Source organism: Diuraphis noxia, unplaced genomic scaffold (assembly GCF_037042655.1).
Source record: "Diuraphis noxia isolate RWA-SAM2 unplaced genomic scaffold, SU_Dnox_SAM2 contig0003, whole genome shotgun sequence".
NCBI classification, from domain to species: Eukaryota; Metazoa; Arthropoda; class Insecta; order Hemiptera; family Aphididae; genus Diuraphis; species Diuraphis noxia.
The window spans coordinates 68856884-68879737 of record NW_028301713.1 but is presented as its reverse complement, the minus strand read 5'-3'; the positions used below and the strand labels follow the sequence as shown (position 1 = coordinate 68879737).

The 22854-nt window shown below is 29.6% G+C and overlaps 1 protein-coding gene across 3 annotated transcripts in view; it reads right to left on the bottom strand.

Moving 5' to 3' along the window:
- LOC107166611 (GTPase-activating Rap/Ran-GAP domain-like protein 3) overlaps window positions 1-22854 on the bottom strand; it is a 370828-nt gene that overhangs the window by 11220 nt on the left and 336754 nt on the right. For all 3 annotated transcript variants that reach the window (XM_089222594.1, XM_089222595.1, XM_089222593.1), the window contains 5 exons: window positions 22093-22390; window positions 7443-7541; window positions 7131-7291; window positions 4480-4593; window positions 1509-1743 (listed from right to left, as the gene is read on the bottom strand). In XM_089222594.1, the coding sequence (XP_089078720.1) occupies window positions 1509-1743; window positions 4480-4593; window positions 7131-7291; window positions 7443-7541; window positions 22093-22390 (907 nt within the window). The remainder of the gene's footprint in view (window positions 1-1508; window positions 1744-4479; window positions 4594-7130; window positions 7292-7442; window positions 7542-22092; window positions 22391-22854) is intronic.

The window sequence follows — 22854 nt, the reverse complement described above, 5'->3', positions numbered from 1 at the left end:
ACGGTTAATCGACACGCTATATCATACCTCCCGACCACCGATATCATAATGTACGCCCACCGATAAATTATATTTTATCATTATAAAGTTTGAGAGACCTTATTTTATTTTTTAAATTGAAAAATATGACGCACATTGGGGGGTATAATTTTTCCATACAAATCGGCAGTGTATTGCCAGAGCCGTTCGAACTTTATGAGGACGAGGAAACTGTAGGTACACAGCTAAATAATATGGATTGAATAAAAAACCTATATATTAAAACCTATATGTATATAGGTATATATTATTATATTTATATTTAATATATAATATAAATAATATTATATTATATTGAATCACAATAGTGAGGAATGGAAGAATTTATTATTGACAGCAAAAGAGCTAAATGGCCTGTAGTGCTAAATATATATATATATATATTAAATCATTATGAATGAGATCGTAACTATAATTATATACAAACATATAATCATGCTTATTTCACTAATGAGGTATACCAAAAATTCCGAATTAGTGTCTGTAGTTACAATAGAGAACGCAGTATACCGATTAAACATTACCTTCATTATTTATTTAGTATTTTACTTTGAATTATCCGATAATATGTTTTATTTATATATCATGGTACTCAAATTGATCTGTCAACCCCGATTCATAAAAATGGAGAACGTGATGTGGAAATATTGTAAAGTAAAACCTAAACATCGAATTTCCTGTACCTACATCTGTGCCTATACATGTTGGTATTGCTCGGATATGTATATTGACAATAAATATAATAATATGTTAAGAAGGATTTTTGTCACTAATAAGTACCAGAGGTAAACACGGTGATGGTTACGAGATACCCGAATTATATTTAAACGATAGATTTTTGATTTATAGTATAAGCAAAATATTTAGCGATATAATTTATTCTATGTTAACAATGGGTGGTTTTTAAACGTAATTATCGAATAAATTAGTTTTGATATTTAATTTCGTGGTTGAAAAAAATAATATATTTTGCTTTCAATTCGAATTTTAAATATTTTTGAGGCAATGCGAGTGTGTAACGAATTATGCAACGAACCGTTGTTTTCTTATACTAATCATCGATACATAAATATACATAATAATTATTAATGATTACTATAAAATAATGATCTACGTAATAATATGACCAGAAATATATTCGGTTCGAGTTAATAAAATTGAAACGAACTTTACGAAAATCAAAACGTCGACTGAGAAAATTGGCTATAAAATTGGTCTATATGCATTGGCGCAACTAGGGGGGTGCAAAAGGGTGTTTAGCACCCCCAAGTTCTAATTTAGCACCCCTTGATATTTTAGATCTAACTATTATAATTATAATGAAATAACATCAATTTTATGTTTTTAATAGTATAGCACCCCACGTTTTAGAGGTCTAGTTGCGCCTATATGTCTATATGGTTGCTAATGTAAGTGTAAGCGTGTATGTGTAAGTGTGTGTGCTCGAAAGAAAAAAAATAGGTCGTTACTGTTATAGCACAACAGCAACTCGGGCTCTTCGTCCTCGTAGAGATCGGTGGCCGACACCAGGTGAGCTTTGGTACCCTCTTGGACGGCGAACAACCGGCGGGCGGTGCCCGATCCGTCGGTGATGATGTCAAACTGATGTTTGTATCCGACGCATATACTGCACGTGTCCGAGTTGGCACCGACGGCTGACTCAATCAACGTGATGATCGACGGCTGTTCGGCGATTTGGAATTCCTGTACAACATATCGACAATGATTGAATTATCTATCGTAGACGTACTTCAGATTTATTTTTTCTTAATAAATTTCCACTGGGTGTCCAATAAACAAACTTCTGTAAGGTTGTTTAATATCTTACTCAGTTAGATTGCCTAACAGCGAAAGCATTCTATATAGTACAATATAAAATAATCGAGAGTAAAAAAATTAAAAAGCATAAATTGTGTGGTGCCACCACAAACCATTGTTTAGAAAATCTATTCAAGTATGATTTTTTACATTATATTACAACATTATAATATCCTGTGGTTATTGGTTTTAAATATAATAAATATATACAACAAAAACCATGGAACTCGCTTTGCTGTACATTAAATGTTGAACATGTGAATTATGATTAAGTATAGATAACTGCAGTAATTGTTAGTATGTTAAAATTGAATTCAATAATAAATCATTGTACACGCGAAAAAAAATTGTGAGTGGGTATGATGTGATATATTTCTAAGGATATTTTATAATATATTAATAACACTGAAAGTAATTTATTTTTCCATTAGTTATACAGTAGTTGGATTTGAATTAATTTTTGATAAAATCATCACAAATTAATTTTTTTAATTAAATAGACAATAACGACGTAGGTACTGTAGAATGGTAAAATAGATTAAAATTTGATTAAATCTTTTGAAAATGCCATTGTTCAAAGAAAATAATAGTCTATGGTGCCATGGATAGAACTAGTCCTGCAATTAATATCTTTTGTATTACCTACGACAAAATAACTACAATTTTCGAAGGAATAAAATCGTCGATTTTTGATTAAAATATTAAAATATTTTTTTTCCAAAATTTGATATTCAAAACCTTATAAAAAATTGATCTAATTCAATATTTGTGAATTGCTATAGTTAAAATATATGGGGAAGCCATAGCTAGGTAGGTACTAAAAAAAAAAAAAAAAATTATTATTTTATTAAATAGTTTTTAGAAAATACTGACATAAATATTAGATAAAAATGTTGAATATCTAAGATTATTTAAATTTTGTGAACAACTATTATAGTGTTATGTATTAAAAAGTTTTTGTGTTTCAAATAGTTTTTAGTTTTTGCAAATTATTTGAAAAATTATTTATAGGACATTTTTATTTTAAACCCCTTTCTTCCTCAAAAAAAGTTCATTTTGAACCATTAGGTTATGCCTATGAGTTACCAACACAACAATAAAAAAATATGTCATTAAAAAATATTATTTCATTTATTCACTCTGAAACTTCAATAAATACTTATTTATAAAAATGATGAATGAGTTTTTTTTTTTCATTAATCTTTAGCAGTATATAATTTATCATTTATTCTAATGGACTCTTAGTAATTCTATGTCCATTGGGTCATTGCTCATTGGAATATACACCTTGTATCCATTTAGACACAAATAAGACCTCCTTAAAAATTGGTTAAGCGATCTGTACAATATAATATATCGTATTTAGTATTTACTATATTACCTAAGTATTTAATTGTATTCTGGTAATCCAGAATACACCATTACCAGAATTTTAGGGACACCTAATACGGTCGTGAACTGAAAATGTACGAGGTCTCGTCATATTACATACGGATATGGGACTTAAATTGCTTTATTTTATTTCCGTGCCTGTGGCGGTCACAAAATCCTAATTAAGTCTACAAGATATACCACAATCACAAAAATTAATACCTCCTAAGCATGACCGGTTAAAAACACAAAGCAAAATATTTCATAAAAAGAAAGCGTGCGTGTTCAATTTAAAAATAGAGATAGTTACTATAAAATTACAGAATGATACCTACATAATTGTATTATTTTTCCATTGTACCAATTAAAATAACACAAATCGTAATTATTACGAAATTAGCGTAGTCAGTATAGTGAATTATTTTAATAAATGTTTTAAAATAAGATAAAAGCATTGCTATAAATTAGAAAGCGAAATCCGATTTTATCCAAAACTAATTTGAAATTGTATACACATATATTAACAAGACATTTTTGTTTTACTAATATTTCAATTGAATCTATGAACAATAATTTTATAATCAAAGTGTCAAAAAATATAAATCAAATCAAGTTTCAATCCGGTTTGCTTAAAATCTTAAATCAAACTTAATGATACATAGTACCCTATAGGATATAATTATTCATTATGGTGTTATAAATAGATCCCTGGGGTTGATGCCTGCACGGAGGTTCTTGACAAGGGAAATCGACTTTGTGCGGATGTTGTGGCACTGAGTGCAGCGGCAGTATCAGCATTTTTCAAAATTAGGTGAGTTTTGTAATTTTAATTAACTGTGATAAAGATATATATCTCACAATTGTAATAAATTATAAAGGTGCATATTTAAGGTAAAATGTATTATACGCATAGTCCGTAATAGGGTTAATATTAGCTATCAATTATGTATATCGAATGAATTGGATAAATATTAGGACCTAGTGTGAAGTTTGCTTCCCAAATTAATTTTGTTTGCAACTTCGTGCTCGTTAACTAACGAACTTTACATCCGACTTCTATATGTATAAATGCCAATCATTAATCAAAATATATTTGAACAAATACAACACGTAAAACGAATTAACGCGTGCACCACTAATAGGTTATTTGACTTATTCTTGTTATTTTCTGGACACCCGAGTCCTGACGATATTATCACAAGTATCGTACCTGATTTATGCATGTATTTTACAACACAAAATTATGCTTACCCTCAGATACATGAACCCTTCGACCGTGTCCGTGTCGCTGGCCGGACACCAAGCTGTCCAGGCGGCCGAGTGTTTCCACTGCATCAGCGTCAGTTTGCGGTTCACACAGATTACCTGTCGGGAAAAAAACCGAAATATTACAACGACCACATACGAGGTGGTGGCGATAGTTCATGTTCCAAACGCGGTGGGTTGCAATCATGACGTGTATATACACAAAAATTATATCGGACAAGTTCCACCCGTCCACCTACGTCCTATGATATACGATTGGTTATGTATACCTGAATCATATATCATAATGCACGGTGCTGGCGAAGTGGCGATATATGAGCAACATCAGAATTTGTAGGCCAAAATTCGAGCAATAACGGTAAATTAACTTTTTTCGAATTCTCTTTCTCTCTGCCTAGCACTATCGCATTCAACACCACTCGCTCTATCGCCGATGATGGCGTGCTGTTTAATATGTGTATTTGCGTATACTTTATATAGTAAACAGTATTGGTCACGCGATGACGGGATAAAACTTTTGCATGGTTTGTATATTTTATGTAAACTATAATAATTCCGGGTTACACACTCCAAACAAAGTTTAGTTACCCTTAACCATTTATACTTATTCTATGATTTAAAAGTTGTGTTTAATATAATGATATTAGTAAATTTATTAAATAAATCATTAATAATAAGTAATACTACCTAATTAATGAATTTTTTTTCAAATCTTTAGTTGTAAATATATTGATAATATCAACAGTTTTTAATTGATTTGTCATTTATTGAAAAATATTATACTAAGTCAAAAAGTAGAAAATCGTTCAAGTATTATGTTAGCCTATATATTCATTTTTTTATTCATTGAAGTATACGAAACATTATACTAGTATAAATACATAATTAATTAAGTTATTCTTGGTAGGTGGGGGGAGGCTATCAAGATATTTGAGGGCGCTAAGTACACCCTAGCCCCTTTTGTGTCTATGGCTCTGTGGTATTTGCCTTATAGTACAACCTAACGTGGTAAAACACCCTAACGCTGCATTATTTATAGTGGTTATTGTATATTTATGAGTGCATAATATAGTTTGGGCATAAACAAAAAAAATGTTTACTTTTAATTAACCAACATAAATACTGTTAAAACCGTTGTTTATTTCGCTTTTACTTCAGAGATTATTTTCACCGAAAAAATATACATGCTCATTATATACAGTATAGCTATAGATATAACGTCTATTATACTGTGGATGTGCCTTACGAGTTATGACGAACGCGCGGTTCGCCAATTTCACGGTAACCACGTTCATCACTGGTAATTTGATCGTGAGGTTAGATACTACCAAAAGCCAAACTTGTACTATTATCATATGTGTTTGTACATTAGTAGTCTGCGTGTTCTTACACACTTTTACGTAATTATATCTCCCCAAAGAAAATATGTTGTTGTGTTTCAAAATATGTCGGATGAGTGGTGTACTATACAGGGTGTCCCGTGAGGATTTACCTATTGCGATATCTCCCGAAACAATGGTGATATCGAAATTCTGGTTTTGTAATAAGACTCACAGGGATAAGAACTACAATTATTTCATATTTTAATTTATTTTAATGGTTTGGTAAAAAAGTTAAAAAATATATTTTTTTATTTAATTATTTCAAAAAAAAATTAAAGATAGCCATTTTGTTGAGTTTATTTTTCTGAAAATATTAACGTTTCAAAATGTTATTTTCATTAATTTCCTGATGTTTAATATTTTTTTTAGTTTCGAGAAAAATTGCGAATTATTTAACACTGTAATGTTATCAAACATGTGACATTGTGACGCGCTGCGCCGCGCGCATTCTCATACGGCCGGACGAATACTTTCCGTGTTCCTAATAGTTATAAATTTATAATCATATTTTAATTCTTCAAAACTAGAAAAAATATTAAAAATCAGGAAATTAATGAAAATAAAATGTTGAAACGTCAATATTTTCAGAAAAATAAACTCTACAAAATGACTATCTTTAATTTTTTTGGAAATAAAATATATTTTTTAACTTTTTACCCAAACATTAAAATAAATTTAAAAATTAAATAATTGTAGTTCTTATCCCTGTGAATCTTATTATTATAAAACCCGAATTTTGATATCTCCATTATTTCGTTAGATATCGCAATGGGTAAATCCTTGCGGGACACCCTGTATACCAGGGGTGACCAACTTGCGGCTCGTGTCTTAAAAAAAAAAAAACAATTTTTAATCATGAACGATAAAATTATAAAAATTATAAAATGTATTTTTAACATTTTGGCTCTTGATATCATTGTATTTATCCATGTGGCTCATAACGTATTCATGTTGGCCACTCCTACTATATACTATATGGGTACAAATACTGTATTGTGTACAGGGTGATTTTTACGAGAATAATAAGAAAATAAAACAATATTAAGGTATCATAATATAATAATAATATTTTTTTTTTTCACTTTTCACTTTTAACTGCACCTTACATTATATTTAAATTCTATAAAAATATAATGTATACATTTATATTGATTTATACTATTATGTCCAAGAACTAAAATCGAATAAGAAGTTGTGTTGTCCGTGAAAACGAAATTCGCAGTACCTACAACAACAATAAGTAATGATATTTACCATTTTGAGCCTCGAACCTCCGGGCTTACTAATCGCGTACATACTGCAGCCCCTCGTGCGTTCTAGTTTATGGTCTTTGAGGTCCGGTTTGCTTTTTACTTCCGTCTGCATGTCCGCATCGAACTCAGACAGTCTGAACACGTATATCTTACTGTCGCGTCCTGTAACCGCAAAACAAAACAAAAGTTTAACAACCGTAAACGACAACGACATTATTTGACCGGTCCGATAACTCCACGCATTTTCAAAACGACAGAGATACTCGTCGAACGTTATCGTTCCTACACTCACTATTATAATTCACATACGCACCTTTTTCGGTCCTGAACAAAAGAATACCGTGGGCTTCCACGACGTTCAACTGATTGGCTTGTATGGTCTTGTCGAAGATTTGTCTCTGAGACACTCCGTCTGTGAACCGATAGAAAATAAAATAAAACACTATGGTCAAAAACTCGATTAACAAAATTATGTCGATATAAATATTGACAGGATCTAGAAAATGTTATTTGACGACGGATGAACAGTTTTTATTCAGTTGTATCATAATTTGAGTGCATCATGAAAACCACAGAATGTAAGTCGTAGAAATAGATATATAGATCTGCAGCGTGTGTATTTCAAAGAAAGGTTCATATGCATTTAGTGCAAAAAGGTTTAGCAGACATAAATAGATTGAAAGTGTATAATTCTATAATGTATTGATGTAGTATAGAATAATAGTGTGGCTTAAATAATTTAAATCCGTCTAAAGGTTTTAAATAAATTTAATTCCCGCGGCACTCGGAATCGTGCGACTACCAGAGAAAATCGAATTCACACAATCATAAACCATTAGAATTAAAGACTGTACAATGGTTGGTGTTTTTAATAGGATTTGTATATAAAATAGTTAAGAACTGTTGTAGATACCTAATGTTGATAGATTTTTAAGACATATATAGAGGTATATTAGTTCAAATTGCTTAAATTAGTAGAGAGAACAATAACTTTTACTGAATATTTCCAATAAATTAATAATTCGATTTGAAGCCATTGTTGTATGTGGTTATAGTGGAAAAATATTAACTTATGTGCAAATAAAATAAATCCTAATTCAAACGAAATTTATTTAAATTAATTTAATGTTGAAACCAGAAAATGATTTTATTCTGCGCAAAAAAATACCTTCTGTTATAATTTTGTTAATTTTTAAATGAAAGATTCTAAAAATATATTATTCAAGAAACCTTTTTTTTTTATAGAATAATTAAATTATGAGTAATTGGTTTTGGTTCAAGTTATATTTTTGAATATTATACAACAAGAAAAATACATTTTACTTTTAACAATAACATCAGTTATTGTATTGAAGAAAACGAATGCATATTTGCCATCGAAGTTAAATTTTAGTATCACAAATGCAGTGCAATACAACATTATTATAAATGATTAAATTGTTGCATGTACCTAACCTAACCATAAAATCACATCACGTATTTTGTTTCTATTGTTTTTCGAATCAAACACATCTGCCACTAACATAACTTAAGCTTTTGACCTAAAAAACAATTTTGATTCGCGTGAGCCATTGACATATATACGTTTGTTTTCTTCAATTATGTTTTAGTTGTACTGTTTCTGAAATTTCATAAATACAGCATAACATTGTCGAAATAAAATGTGTGTAATCAAAATCTGAATATAAACATTTAATCGTGTGATATCAAATTATGTCGAAACTATTTTAACCAAATTATTAATCAAGTTATCCGACATAAAGATTCGAGCTACAAATGTTCACTATTAATCTTATAATATGTAAGATACCTACCTATTTTTCGAACTCAATATAATAATAAAATAAATCTAACTAAAAAGTCATGATATATTATAATTTTCTACAACATTATAATATAATAATTAACCCGATCTTAAATCACCGTGTAAATTTCTATGAAATCATCTGACAATAAACCACACATTTATTAAATAAATACATTTTTAATTTTTATTTAATTTTTATGATTAAATAAGAAAATGCATATAGCACTTTTTAACAAGTATATAGCGTAAGGCCTTATCAAGCTAATACAGAATTATTCAATTAAATACTTAATCAAAATAAGTTTTTGTAATTATTATTGTCAGTTGTAATGCCATAAAGTAAAATAGTAATTAGGTACTAGGTACTATAGTTTTTTTTTTAAATTATAAAACAAAAATGTGCTTTTACATATATGTAGCTATAGATACAAAAAAAAAATGGTTTGAATCTTATGTTATCGTGGAATGAAGTAAAATCCGTGTATTCAATATCAAATATAGTTAATTTGACTTAAAAATATTTATTAATATATCAATAATAATATTTATATTATAATTTAGAATATTTCAAAAAGAAATTGTTTTTCTCAAAGTGGTTAAATGAATTCTTATAATCTAATCAAACACATATAATATTACTCAAAACTGAAAACTGATTTATTTTTAAAATTAAAGTAAAATGATTATCATATTATTTTTTATAATAAACAGAGTTGATAAATTTTGTTTTCAATAAAAGAGTATATGAATGTTTTTTACAATTATATTTAATCTTTGTCTAGATTTATTAAAATGTCTCACCATTGTTGAGGTTTAAAATTAGTATTTTACCAATATACATCTTAATTTTTTTATGGAAAAAAAAAAAGGAAAAATAATAATATACGACATGATAAGAAAATAAGCAGAAAAAAAATTAAATATATTTCTAAACAAACAAGAGTTCGAGAACAAAAAATGTAAAGATTTTTGTTAAATTAATGTTTACTCGAGAATAAAATTGAAATTTAAAACTGTAATATTAGAAATAAAAATTAAGAAAGTTTTTATTACAAGTAGTTGCAGGTATAAAACAAACAAGGGGCTTAGCTACTCAATTTTTCAACACAAACTATTTTTTATTTATAACACGGACAAAATAACATTATATAAGAGATAGTTTCGGCGAGGGCGATAGAGGACTGATCTAATCTTTTGATGCATCGCTATTTATTTTTGAACAAGTGATTTAAAGGCTAGAGACACTCGGTTGATATTTATGGACAGGAGAAGGAAGCGTCTTCACCAGTATAATTTATTATCATCCATTTAATGACATCCCACTCAGCTCGTTCACCCTTGAACCACTTGTTCGAAAAGTGGACAGAGATTAATATATATAATATATATATTTTTTTCAATATAATAAACTGAAGGGCGGGCCGCCGTGTTTTCTTATAGCAAAATATAGATTAAATAGGTAGTATATTATACGCCAAGAAGCTAAAAATAAAGTATTACTAACACATTATTGTTACAACTACAAATATATAAAATATTATTGATAACGTCACAGTTATGTAACTCAGAAAAAAATGTATTAAAAATAAATATTGTGTCCCTCAAAATGTTTAGAAAATGTAATGATTTTGCTGTACTTGGATAAAATATGTTAGGAAAAATATACGCGATTGCGTTGAATCAAGTTAGTGTTATTTTTACATATACATATATATATATATATATATATATATATATATATATTTATTTTATTATTATAATACACTCGTAACACGGTTGAGTGAAAAAATCAAAAAATATCCCGTTTCAATGTTCAATATGAATAACTAAATATTGTAAAATTGTATTTTTTTAAACGCCTGCGATATTTACTAGCCATTGGATAGTGATTAGGCAGTCGATTGAGAAAAAAAAATATAAATATTGTTAAGAGGACGCCAAACCCGCATGTGTTGTCTCCGTCGTACAAGTACGTAGCATAGCAAATTTTACGCTCAGCAGATCACGTTTATCTCCGTTATTTTAAAATTTAGAGTGAATTGACCTATTAAAAAAATTAAAGGCAAGATTATTACCGAGTGCATCCATAGGCTTTTTATTATATTTTAATTTTAAGCTGAGTTATGAGTATTTTTAGATATAAAAATTATTTACAATTTTAAAATACTCATTACTCGCTTTAAAATTAAAATATAATAAAAAGCCTATGAGATGCATTCGGCAATAATCTTGCCTTTAATTTTTTTAATACGTCAATTCACTCTAAATTTTAAAATAACCGAGATAAACGTGATCTGCTGAGCGTAAAATTTGCTATGCTACGTACTTGTACGACGAAGACAACACATGCGGGTGTGGCGTCCTCTTAAGCATTTTATTTTTCTAACTATGAATTACACGTGTCAGTAATCGTAAGAAGTCAAACCTCGGATGAAACGTAAAATAATTAAACCATTATGAATTAAATAGTTCATCGGCAGTTTTAGATGGATTAATTTAACATACGACCAATAATAGTAAATGTTCGGTGCCGATTCCGGCAGCGACAACAATTTATTTTTGTCCCGTGTATACTCCGATAAGATATCGAAGCTTCTAGAAGAGCCCCACCAACCCGCCGCCGTATAGTACAAACCGGCTCCCTGGCCAGCCACTACGAACCCAGGCCTACCGCCGATTAGTATTTAGTACTTACTACTTAGTAGTATTTCGTCTATCGTTCCGTGCCCAACGTCGTTGTCAAATGTCAATTGTCATTGCCGCGGTCGCGTAATAATATGTACGTGTCGCGTCGCCTTTCGACATCGGATGTAATATTATTATAATATTTCGATCACGGGATCAATACGGTGCAAGGCCTTTGCCATCGGTGGCATAAAGCCTTTATTGTCGTGAGTGCGAGCGGACGACTCGGTTGGTATTTTATTGTCAGTATTGTTAATCATGCGCGGGTGCGTAAAAATAGTATCAGAGCAAGCGTTGGAGGTCATGTCATAAGGACAGTCAAGCGGTCGGCGGCAACCGGTAACGCGGTATCACGAGAGTGATACGCGGTTTTTATCAATTATTATCTGTAAACAAAACAATATTGTGATATCATTATTTACATTCTGATTTATTATTATTGCCTTCGCGGCCTTTGTATTAGGTATTATAACTTATATTATGTAGTTTTCTCTCAAATTACGAACAATCGGTTCAATTATATTATATAGTAGGTGGGCGCCTACATCCCCTTTTACATTTGTATGATATTCTTGTGTCATTTATTTTTATTGTTATTATCTTATGATGTGTGGTGTAATATGGTAAAATACAGTCCACTTTTCGGTTTAAAACTAACTGAGTTATTAATTATTATTTAAAGGAATTACACGACACAACAGTAAACGAAACAAAACCCAAGCTAACGGGTAAACATCTGTGAATCATTTACTGTTGAACTGTAGGACGCTTAGTAATAGTTATACTAACTAATTAGACTTTAAAATATGTAATCTTACATTAGATTATTTATCAATAAAACGCTTTATCTGGAATATGTTTCATGTTCCAATATAAATTTAATTTATCTGAAACTGATAATTATATTTATCATTGTTTAGACTTTTATAGTGGTTTCTTCGTGTTTTTAAATGTTTGGATGAACAGTTCTTATAGTTGCTTAAATTAATTAAATATATATAAATACATTAAAATTCTAGTAATTTACTTACTCAAGATTTAATAGAATCCTCAAATATAATTTGAAGGTTAAACTTAAACTTAAAGGTTAATGTTTGATTTTACTAAAAATTATTCAAGTAGGCATATAACTTTTAGGCTAAAATTAAAACTACCTTTATAATAGAGTTATATACCTACACAGGTAAAGCCAGTAAGGTTACGGTACGGTATTTTATTCTATAGTATCGTAAACATATGATAATAATATAATTTATTTTACATTTTAATATGCTTAATCTGTATATATTATATTAAAAGAAGATGCACTGACCCAATAATCAACGTACAGACAAAACTATAGTAGTCAGCGGCCTGGAATAGTGATGTCGAAACAGTAACTTGTTTATCTCATGCATCACAAAAAGATATATTATTTAAACTGAATATGTTGTGTTTTTAAACGTACACGATTAATTCATGTAACATTCCACGAATCACGCACATAATATACATTTGATTGTATGCCTGTTTATCCGTATGTCCAGGAATGGCTTTGAAATGAATGAAACGGTTTTGACGAGGTTTCAACAGAACATATTGTATTATAATATAATGAAAAAACGTAGAATGATAGATTGATAGACGAATTTTAATCTGGTGGAGTCAGTTATTATACTTGGTAATAAAAAATAATATAAATGTATACATTTTGATCCTAGAAATTTGATTACACGGCGATTTAGATAGTCAATTTAGCTACACCACAGTATTGAGTCATTTTTCATGTATCACTAATAAGAGTATTATTATATTATTATTATTATTATTGACTTTTGACACAAATTATCTGAAAAATACCTACAGATAAAACGATAAATGTTTATCACAATTATACGAGTATTACCATACAAGTTTATAAGAAGGCATGGAAGTATCAAAATATTTTCAAAGTCACTTTATTAGGATTATTTCCAAGCACACCGACCATATAACGGATGTAGTGCTGAAGTTCGGCGAATACCTTCAAGTTTTGTAAACACGATCATTCGAATTAATTGAATAAAATTATTTCACAGATCTTAGAGGTTCACCCGCATAGAACAGATGGATTTTAGCCTATGTATTTTGCATTTTCATATTTATTTTATAATGCTTGTCTTGATTTGAGGTAAATGCAGAGTGAATATTACCCTGAATATTACATTGTATAATTGCTACAGTCTTGTTCAACTGAAGTTGGTCAAAAATAGGTTGACAATTTGAAATATTACGTTTTCTCCAAATGCTGTGATTAGTTAACGTTACCCTAACCTTTTCCGGGCATTTTTTCTTTTGCCCTTTGCCCATAACATGTGAATATTACGTGAATAATTTTATTAATTTATTATGTTACTGTTAAAAAAAGGATACGGAATTAGACATAATACAACCATTTTTTTAACAGTAGACCCTTTAAATTGAAAAGTATTAACATTTTTTGAAAATAATTTGAATTTATGATTAAATAATGGTTTTAAAAAATATTTTTATCTATTATCGTTTTAATTTATAACTTTAAAAACTTTTTAAAATCACAAACATATATCAATTTTGTGTCGATAATATTTTATCAAAGTTAATTTGAATGTATAAAAATCGAATTTCAAGCACGATGCTAATTAGTTATAATTTATGACCTATAAGTTTTTAAAGTTAACTGAGTGAACCCTTGTTCTATTTTACTCCGCTCGTCGGCACTAATAAAATTATAAGAAAAGTATTACGCTGTGAAATATGAAATTAAAAAGCGGGTAAGTGGATGTCGCTTTGCTGTACATTAGGTGGTGGGGTAGACCTCTGACTAGGGTAGGTTAGATTTGAATGCAATGATAGGTATCATTGTATACGAAAAACGATTCTGAACGGAGATGATTTGTCAGTCTAGGATATATTATATTTAAATATTTTCATATATTCTATTTTGAAACAAATATATTATTTTTCAATTAGGACGCATTTTGAATAAGGCATGGTTAATCAATTTTTCCAAAAACATTGCATGTAGTTATCATAATTTATAATACCTTATATTATCATAGATAATATATATACCCGATTTCATAAAAATTTAAAACTCAAACGCTCAAAACATTTTTCCTCTAATGACGCTTCAAATTTCCTTTATAGCTATTTGAAGAAAAACTTATGTAAAAATTAGTGTTGAATTTTTTAACCTTAGATATAAATACAAACAATTTTATGAATTTTGAACTACAAAATAATTTGCAGATTTTCTTGGTTTTGACGAATTTTTGTCAATATTTGAACTTCAAATGCTAATAAAAAAAAATTGTGCTTATATATTCTTATAATTTTTTAATTACTATAAGAATAATTTATGAGAAACTTTGTATTAAATTTTCAAGTATTTTGATAAGGCCAAAAAAAATTTATCGACACTTCAAAAAAAAATTTTCAGAAAAATTGAAAATTTCAGTTATCTATAAATATCTCAAAAAAAGTCAAAAATTTTTGAAAATTAAACTGTATATAGATAACACTACCATAAAAATTGGGTGAAAATTTCAAGTATTTACAGTGATTAGTTATTGAATTATAATCACATATAAAAATCGATTTGGTCGAAAACTGGTTTTGCGTAAAAATTCCCGTTTTTCTGTCATTTTTTTTTTGTTTTTCTCAAATCAGAAATCACTCCCAAAGTTTGAAATTGAAGCATTATTTCGACTAGTTATGCTGTACATACACTGAAACACACACAAAAAAAAAAACACACACATCATTGTAAAATCAATACATTCATCACTTCGTTCAGAATCTAAAATGTATGTTACAGGCAAAAATACTTAAGAAATAGTTAAAAATAGCACTAAAATGTTGATATTTGTTGAGTTAAAAATTATGTACTAGATAAATTATACTTTTCTATACTAGATTATAATGACCAGCTATGTGAAAATAGCAATGATACAATGATTAATATATACATAGCACAAACGTTACACGTAAAATATAGTAATTACGTGCAATGTGTACTGAACACATACAGTTCCGGTAATATGAGAACACATAAATCAATAATAGTTATAAATGGTTTTTATCGTTCGTTGTAAGTTTGGCACACCGATAAATTATGAGTTTGCAAACGAGCACCCGATGGACACGTGTGGTGCGGTTCTTCAAAATTCGCGGTAACTTGAATTTAAATGTCTATTATTTAGTCAGTATCGTGTTTAAACACATACAGAAAGCCCATAAATTATTTTCTCTTTAAAACCTGTATATAGCATTGTGAATAGGTATATATAGACGGAATACGGATACACGAAGAGTGTCGAGTCTTGTAACGTCGCACGGTTATCAGATTCGATTCGTTCATCCGGCAGCCACAGGGTCATTTAACGATTCAACGCCGCACACTGTTCTTACGGGGCTAGGTAAATTGAGTCCTAGATAAGTTTGGTACATTTTGAAAGTGGTAAATTGAGTCCCGGGGAAAAATAGGTAGTAGGTAGTGCATAATTTTAAATTTTAAATGCATATAAATCGTTTTTCCCTGGGACTCAAATTACCTACTAGTTACTACCTTATTTTTTCTGGGACTCAATTTACCGAGTTAGCGTCATTTGGGACTCAATTTACCAACCCCGGTTCTTACAATGTTTGCCCTTATTGACCTTTCGGTGAAAACAAAAGTTACCCCACACAGTGCGCTAATGGTATGGTTGCTAAAGTGTGAATATAATACAAGTATATTGTATATATATATATATATATTATGCACAATGTACATAAATATATAATATACAAAATATATTATTATTTTTGTATTACATGATACTATTTTATTTAACCATTAACTAGAAGGGAAAAATATAAGAATTTCTTTAAAACACATTTTTCCTTTCTCACAATTATAACCATGATGGTTTGATGTGAAAATAAATAGCTTTGTTTATCTACCAGAAAATTAGTGGTATAATTTTAAGTGAAAAAAGGCGGGTAAGTCGTGGATGTCGCTCTGCTGTACAGTAGGTTACAAGTGGGTTACTGTAATGGATGGAATTAAATTTGAATCCAATGATATTATATCATTGTATACTAAAAACGATTCTGAGCGAAGACGGTTTATCTGTCTAGGATATATTATAGATTATTAAAAAATTTCAAATCTTAAATTTAAAAAGAAAATTTTTTATGAATTTCTAGCTTAAAATAATTTGTGAATTTTCGTGATTTTTACGTATTTTGTCAATATTCAAACTTTGAATGCTTATAAAAAAAAACAAATTGTGCCTATGAATTTATTTTATTTTTCAACTGCTATTGTAACAATATGTTAAGAGCCTTGTATTAAATTTTCAAGCTTTTCAAGCTAACAAATAAATTTTTATTGATATTAAATAAAACTAATAATGATCGAAAATTTCAAATGCCTATGAATAGTTCAACTTAAGTCGAAAATTTGTGAAAATTTCATGGTGGATAGAATATACTTATATAAATATTCAGTGAAAATTTCATGTATCTATGGTCATTTGTTTTAAAGTTACATCAAAAACCGAAATCGATTTTGTCGAAAAATGAGTGTGCGTAAAATTTCCCGTTTTCCCTTAATTTTTAGTTTGTTTTTCTCGATTATTTAGAAAAGTATTAATTTTTCACTTTTGACCCCCTCTTCTCCCCCAAAGTACCAACTAGATTCACTTTTTGATCGAACGAGATACTGAAGTCAAAAATCGAAGCACTTTTACTGCCCCAAAACGTGATGACAGACACAAAAAAAAAACACATCATGATAAAATCAATACATTCATCGCTCCGCTCAGAATCTAAAAACACTTTTTTTATCAGTCACCTAATAATTCAATTAGTGCAATCAAAATTAGTAAAATGGTACATTTTTTGGAACCTGCAACAGATTATAACCTCGATTCACAATAAACTTATATAATATATATATATTAAAAACATAAATGATATGATGTAAATATGCAATTAAAATATATTATATGTTATCTAATTATCTAATACGTTCATAATTAATAACTATAATCCACTGCAGTTGGCTCCATACCTACCTAGTAGTTATGAATTGAAAAATATTGTCTCACATAGGTAATTAAGAAATATATCTTTACCACGTTTTTTGGATTAACTCAGGTATTATTTTACGACTCACGTAAATAACACGTTTAAAATTACATATCTATACAATATTTTGATTACCAATCCAGAGGACCCATATATATACGCTAAACCACTAATATATTTTTTAAGGGGCGGGTGGTACCTATGGTGGATACCATTTGTGTACCAGCTTTTTACCAGTTGTGGTTAAATCTTGTTAGGGAACGTATAATGAGAAATGAAAAATCTAAGTTTGAGGTGAATTTAAATTTAACACTACCGATATTCAGTTTCATTTAAATTTTCGGTAGATGGGTGTAATTAGGAAATATAGCGTTACACCTTTTTTGGCGCCACGGTGCCTACTATTACACATAATTACTTAATACAATAAAATACATTTTTAGTTTCATTGTTTTTAAATTTTTGGCTGTAAATAATTTTTGCTTCTTGTATTTTGTTCAGTACACTTGTTTGTGGTTCATTTAAAGTGCTAATAAAAATAAAGATGCTCGAAGAACGAAGAATTAAAATAACCTCGTGCTTTGGACAGTAGTTTTTTCCGAATCATTAAGTTGAATTTAAACCCTGGACAATTGGATAGAATATTGAATTTCAGTTATTATTGAAAACTAAATAAATAAAAAAGAATACATATTTTTTTAATAATTAATTTTAATAAAATTTAGAAAATGACATTACGCCAATAATTTGAACCTAATCAATTGTTACTAATTTTATTCTTGACGTATGGTTTGTATAATTTATTTTGAACAGAAATCACAAAATATGTTTTGATAGCAACCTGCGGGCTTGTATTATACGAGGCCACTATCATAAGTACTGCGATATTAATAATTAAATTACACTCTATATATACAGCTGCAGGGACTATACGATTGGTTTACGACACGACTTTCACGTTAATTAATTTTCAGCAGAAATACGTGTTGTATGTATCTGAAAAATTATATTGTTATTGCTGTGTATACGTATTTTAACCACCGATTTCGATGAATAAAGTTGTTATTAAAAAAACAAAACAAATGATATATCTTTACGAAATTTAGAAGAACGATGATTAGAGCGTACCTGAACGGAGAAAGAATAATAAAAAAAAAATAATGACATCAATAAACGGAATTATGTCAACCTTTTAATATTTCGACAAATTGCGCACTATACAGGATAGTTTATAAGTCTTCACTTGATTTTAAAAATGCATATTAATTGTTCAAATGAAAATATTACTGTGGATGACTGTTCTGAAATAATCAAGCGATAACGCAAAGTGTTAAAAATTGTCAATATGACTCCGCTGGACCTCCGGTGGCCTTTATAGTATTTTTTTTTTATTTGTCCATCACAACAATAACTGGAGGCAGTTCGCCAATAATTCTATACAAACGCTGAAACGCTCACAAGATACGTTTGTCAACAATGAAAAATAAAATAAAAACATTGGTAACGAAAATAAACTTGATCATCTTATTTTTATAATGACGTGGTGTATAGGTCGTTTACCTTCAATAGTATACGCTTGCTCAGTCATATAAATTCATAATCAGATACTTTTGAATCACTCTGTACAGAAATACAGCATGCATATTAAAATACGAACTGTTGTACACCCATAGAAGTACACGGGTATTTTATTTTATTTTTCGAGTAGGGTAATGATGCGCATATCTACTCGGTATATTCTGTAACAAAGTAATGACTAGAAGGAACATTTGAAACAAAATTAGATATTATATGTAGCAGACCAGGTTATATTATGTATATGAAATGGTGGAGAGCTATCGCTCGTGTACGTTATGAGACGCAGTCAAGTTGGCCAATCCAATAAATGGGTTTCTAAAAAAAAGTTAAGCGCAGACATTACAATTCGTCTCACCGGACCTCAAAAGTTCTCCGGGCGAGTACCGACTATTAAATATTATGACCATCGTTGTCAAAAATTCACGGTGTGATGTGTTCTTAGGGTTGAAAGATCAAATATGATCGTGTCAAGTTGGCCGAGTCAACGAAACGATAATAAACATATTTTAAATTTAGAAATCCTCGAAAACGTATAACGAGAGTGTTTGCGCCCGTTTCCATAAAATATGGGTGGTGTCTATTTTCTGGTTTGTAAAGGTGACCGAATTCAACGAGACTTTTAGGATTTTATTTATCATTGAAGTCTGTTATATAATGCCCGATGTCGTGTCTTGAAAAACTAATAAAAAAAAAAATGGGTAACTTGCTAAGTATTTTATGAGCATGGTTATTGAATAGGGAATATAGTTAATGCCAGAAAATAATACATTTAGCAATACTTTCTAGGCAATTACGATAAATCATGCCTTTTCAGCCAAAATTACTAAAAACGTTTATTGAATTTGCTTGTTGAATTAGAAACGGGAGTTCGTTGTAAAATCGATTAACAGATTATTAAAGTTAAAAGTAATATATTAAAGCAAAAAACCGACCATACCATATAATATATGACGTGTACCAGTGTACTTAGTAGTAGGTACTAGGTAAACAAAACAAACTGCGATAATAGACGATCTGTTTGTTATAATATATCATGTGCACGAGTAACTACTAGAATGCCGCATAAGAGCATATATTGCTCAATAACTTTTCCTCAATCTTTAATTTATCTATTTTCTGGGGACTGTGTAGCATCGTATTGAATGTCCAACCTAATTTAAATATTTAATCAAATAAAATTATCGACATTGTCGACAAGTAGTAGACATTAATGTAATTTTTTAGTCGTTATAATTGTAAAACACGTATTAATAAAATATTTAAATATTAGATCGTTGCAACAATGTCTATGTTATCTGCGTTAGTTCCTAGCCATTGTCGATAGGGTCTATTATTGTGGCTGTATGTAAACTGCGGCAAAATTAACCTTTTTCTAAAAGTAGTCGATATGTAAACTGCGGCAAAAAAAAATTAAGATTATACAATCTGCGGCAAAACCGATAAGATACATTATACAAACTGCGGAAATTAATTTTATATACCTTCTATATATGTATATACTAAATTATATACATATCGTGTATAATATGAGTTATGACATCTATTTATCTAGAGACTATTAAAGTATTAGGCGTAAAAATAAAGAAAAACCAATTTTCAAAATTGAAAAATATTATTATTATTATTAAAAAATATTTAAAAGATCGTATAGGGCTCTTATAATCAAAAAAAATAAACTAAATTTAAAAAATAAAATAATAATACAATAGGTACCTAATTAACATTTTGTCGTTTGCATGTTCTTAAGACATACATTTTTCAAAAATTCATATCTTGAAATTCGTCCATCTTCTTTCATTTTTCGCTGTTCGTTAATAAATTTTTTATTTTTGCGTTGTCGCTTTATTTCTTTTTTGTATTACCCCTTCTTCTACACTTCTAATTTTTATATATGTTCAACTTGAATATCCTGTAGAGCATCTATAAATTTGTATAGTGATGGATGATGATGATAAAAATACGCATTAAATGTTGAATGGAAAGATTCACATACATTATTTGTTATAACTTCTTCTTTTAATGCCCACAAAGAAGGAGGGAATAAGTCTTTCACATAAGTTTCTGTTAAATAATCGCAAAATTGTTCTATTTTATTATTAGATGGCATATCTGCAATTAAATCAAAAACAAACGAATCTTGGACTTCGTCAGGGTCAAGGAACGGGAGACCAAAAATATAATTTAAAAATTTTCCTTCATCTGTGTCTCCTTCAATGTAAAGTTTAGATAGACCCAAATTTTGTAATTTTCTAAGCCACTAGTATTATGAAATGTAAAGGAACCGATATTACCGATATATGTTTCGTTAAATCTTAAAAATACATTTTGATTTACCTTACCAATTTGTACGCAAGACAAATTAAACGATATACGTATATGGTAGGTATATACATAGAAGGTATATAAAATAAATTGCCGCAGTTTGCATAATGTATCTTATCGGTTTTGCCGCAGATTGTAAAATCTTAATTTTTTTCGCCGCAGTTTACATATCGACTTTTAGAAAAAGGTTAATTTTGCCGCAGTTTACCATCTCCCATTATTGTTAGGCATTAATGATTTCTGGCATTTACGTTAGTACGTGATTTACATCATTGGCTGTAACATAATATTGAATATACCTATAACATGATAAGCAATTTTTAATATCGTTTTCTTCTACTTTTAGCAATAGGTAGGTAGTTATATTCTATTCTCGACGGAGATCGAGATGCAGATTATGTGATCTAACATCTACATAACCGTTTAGGGTACCTGGGTACATGTAGTACGACCGCAATATTACTGCAATGCTGTGCATTCTATACTATATACTTGCCTTCGATTACGAACACGCCGCTGTTGTCGGTGCTGATGATCAGCCGGTTGTCGGCCCACGAGTCACCGCACACGATGTCATGGCCAAAGTCAGGGTAAAAGCACTGCGGTTCCCAGGGCGCCCGCTTGAACAGGCCCGTGGTGGCCAGACTGGTGGGCGCGTCCCCTTTGACGATGGTGTCTAGCTTGAGCGCCTGGCCGATCCGCACGAACTCCACCTGTCGAGCCTCCTCCTTGCGCCGCGAGCTGCGTGGTGGATCCGGCAACACGTCGCTAAACGCTCGCCTGTTCAACATTGCCTGCGACAAATAAATTATTGTCACGATACTTATTTCGATACTAGTCCCTAGAGTGTTAGGGGGTGTGAATGGTGTGATAATTCTCTGCGATTACCGGAATCGTTACGGCTTTCGAGTCATGGCACATTATAATAATTATATATTATATTATTCTTTTAAAACAAGTCAACAAATACATATTTCGTCACGTTGATAACTATAATGAAATATGCTTAGTCCTAATTACGTCCCTATCCTGATAAGATAAAAAAATCTCGATACTTACCTTGGACCCTACCTGGAGCATAATAGGAAATCACAAACCTTTTAAAAGTTATTAAGTTATTTAATACAATTAAAAAAAAATAGCAATATATATATATATATTTTTAATTAATTTACTTTGTATAGATTTATTGTATTAAATGTAATAATGTGATACTATTAAAGTTCAAAAGATTGAAAAAATCCCTACTTAATATTTT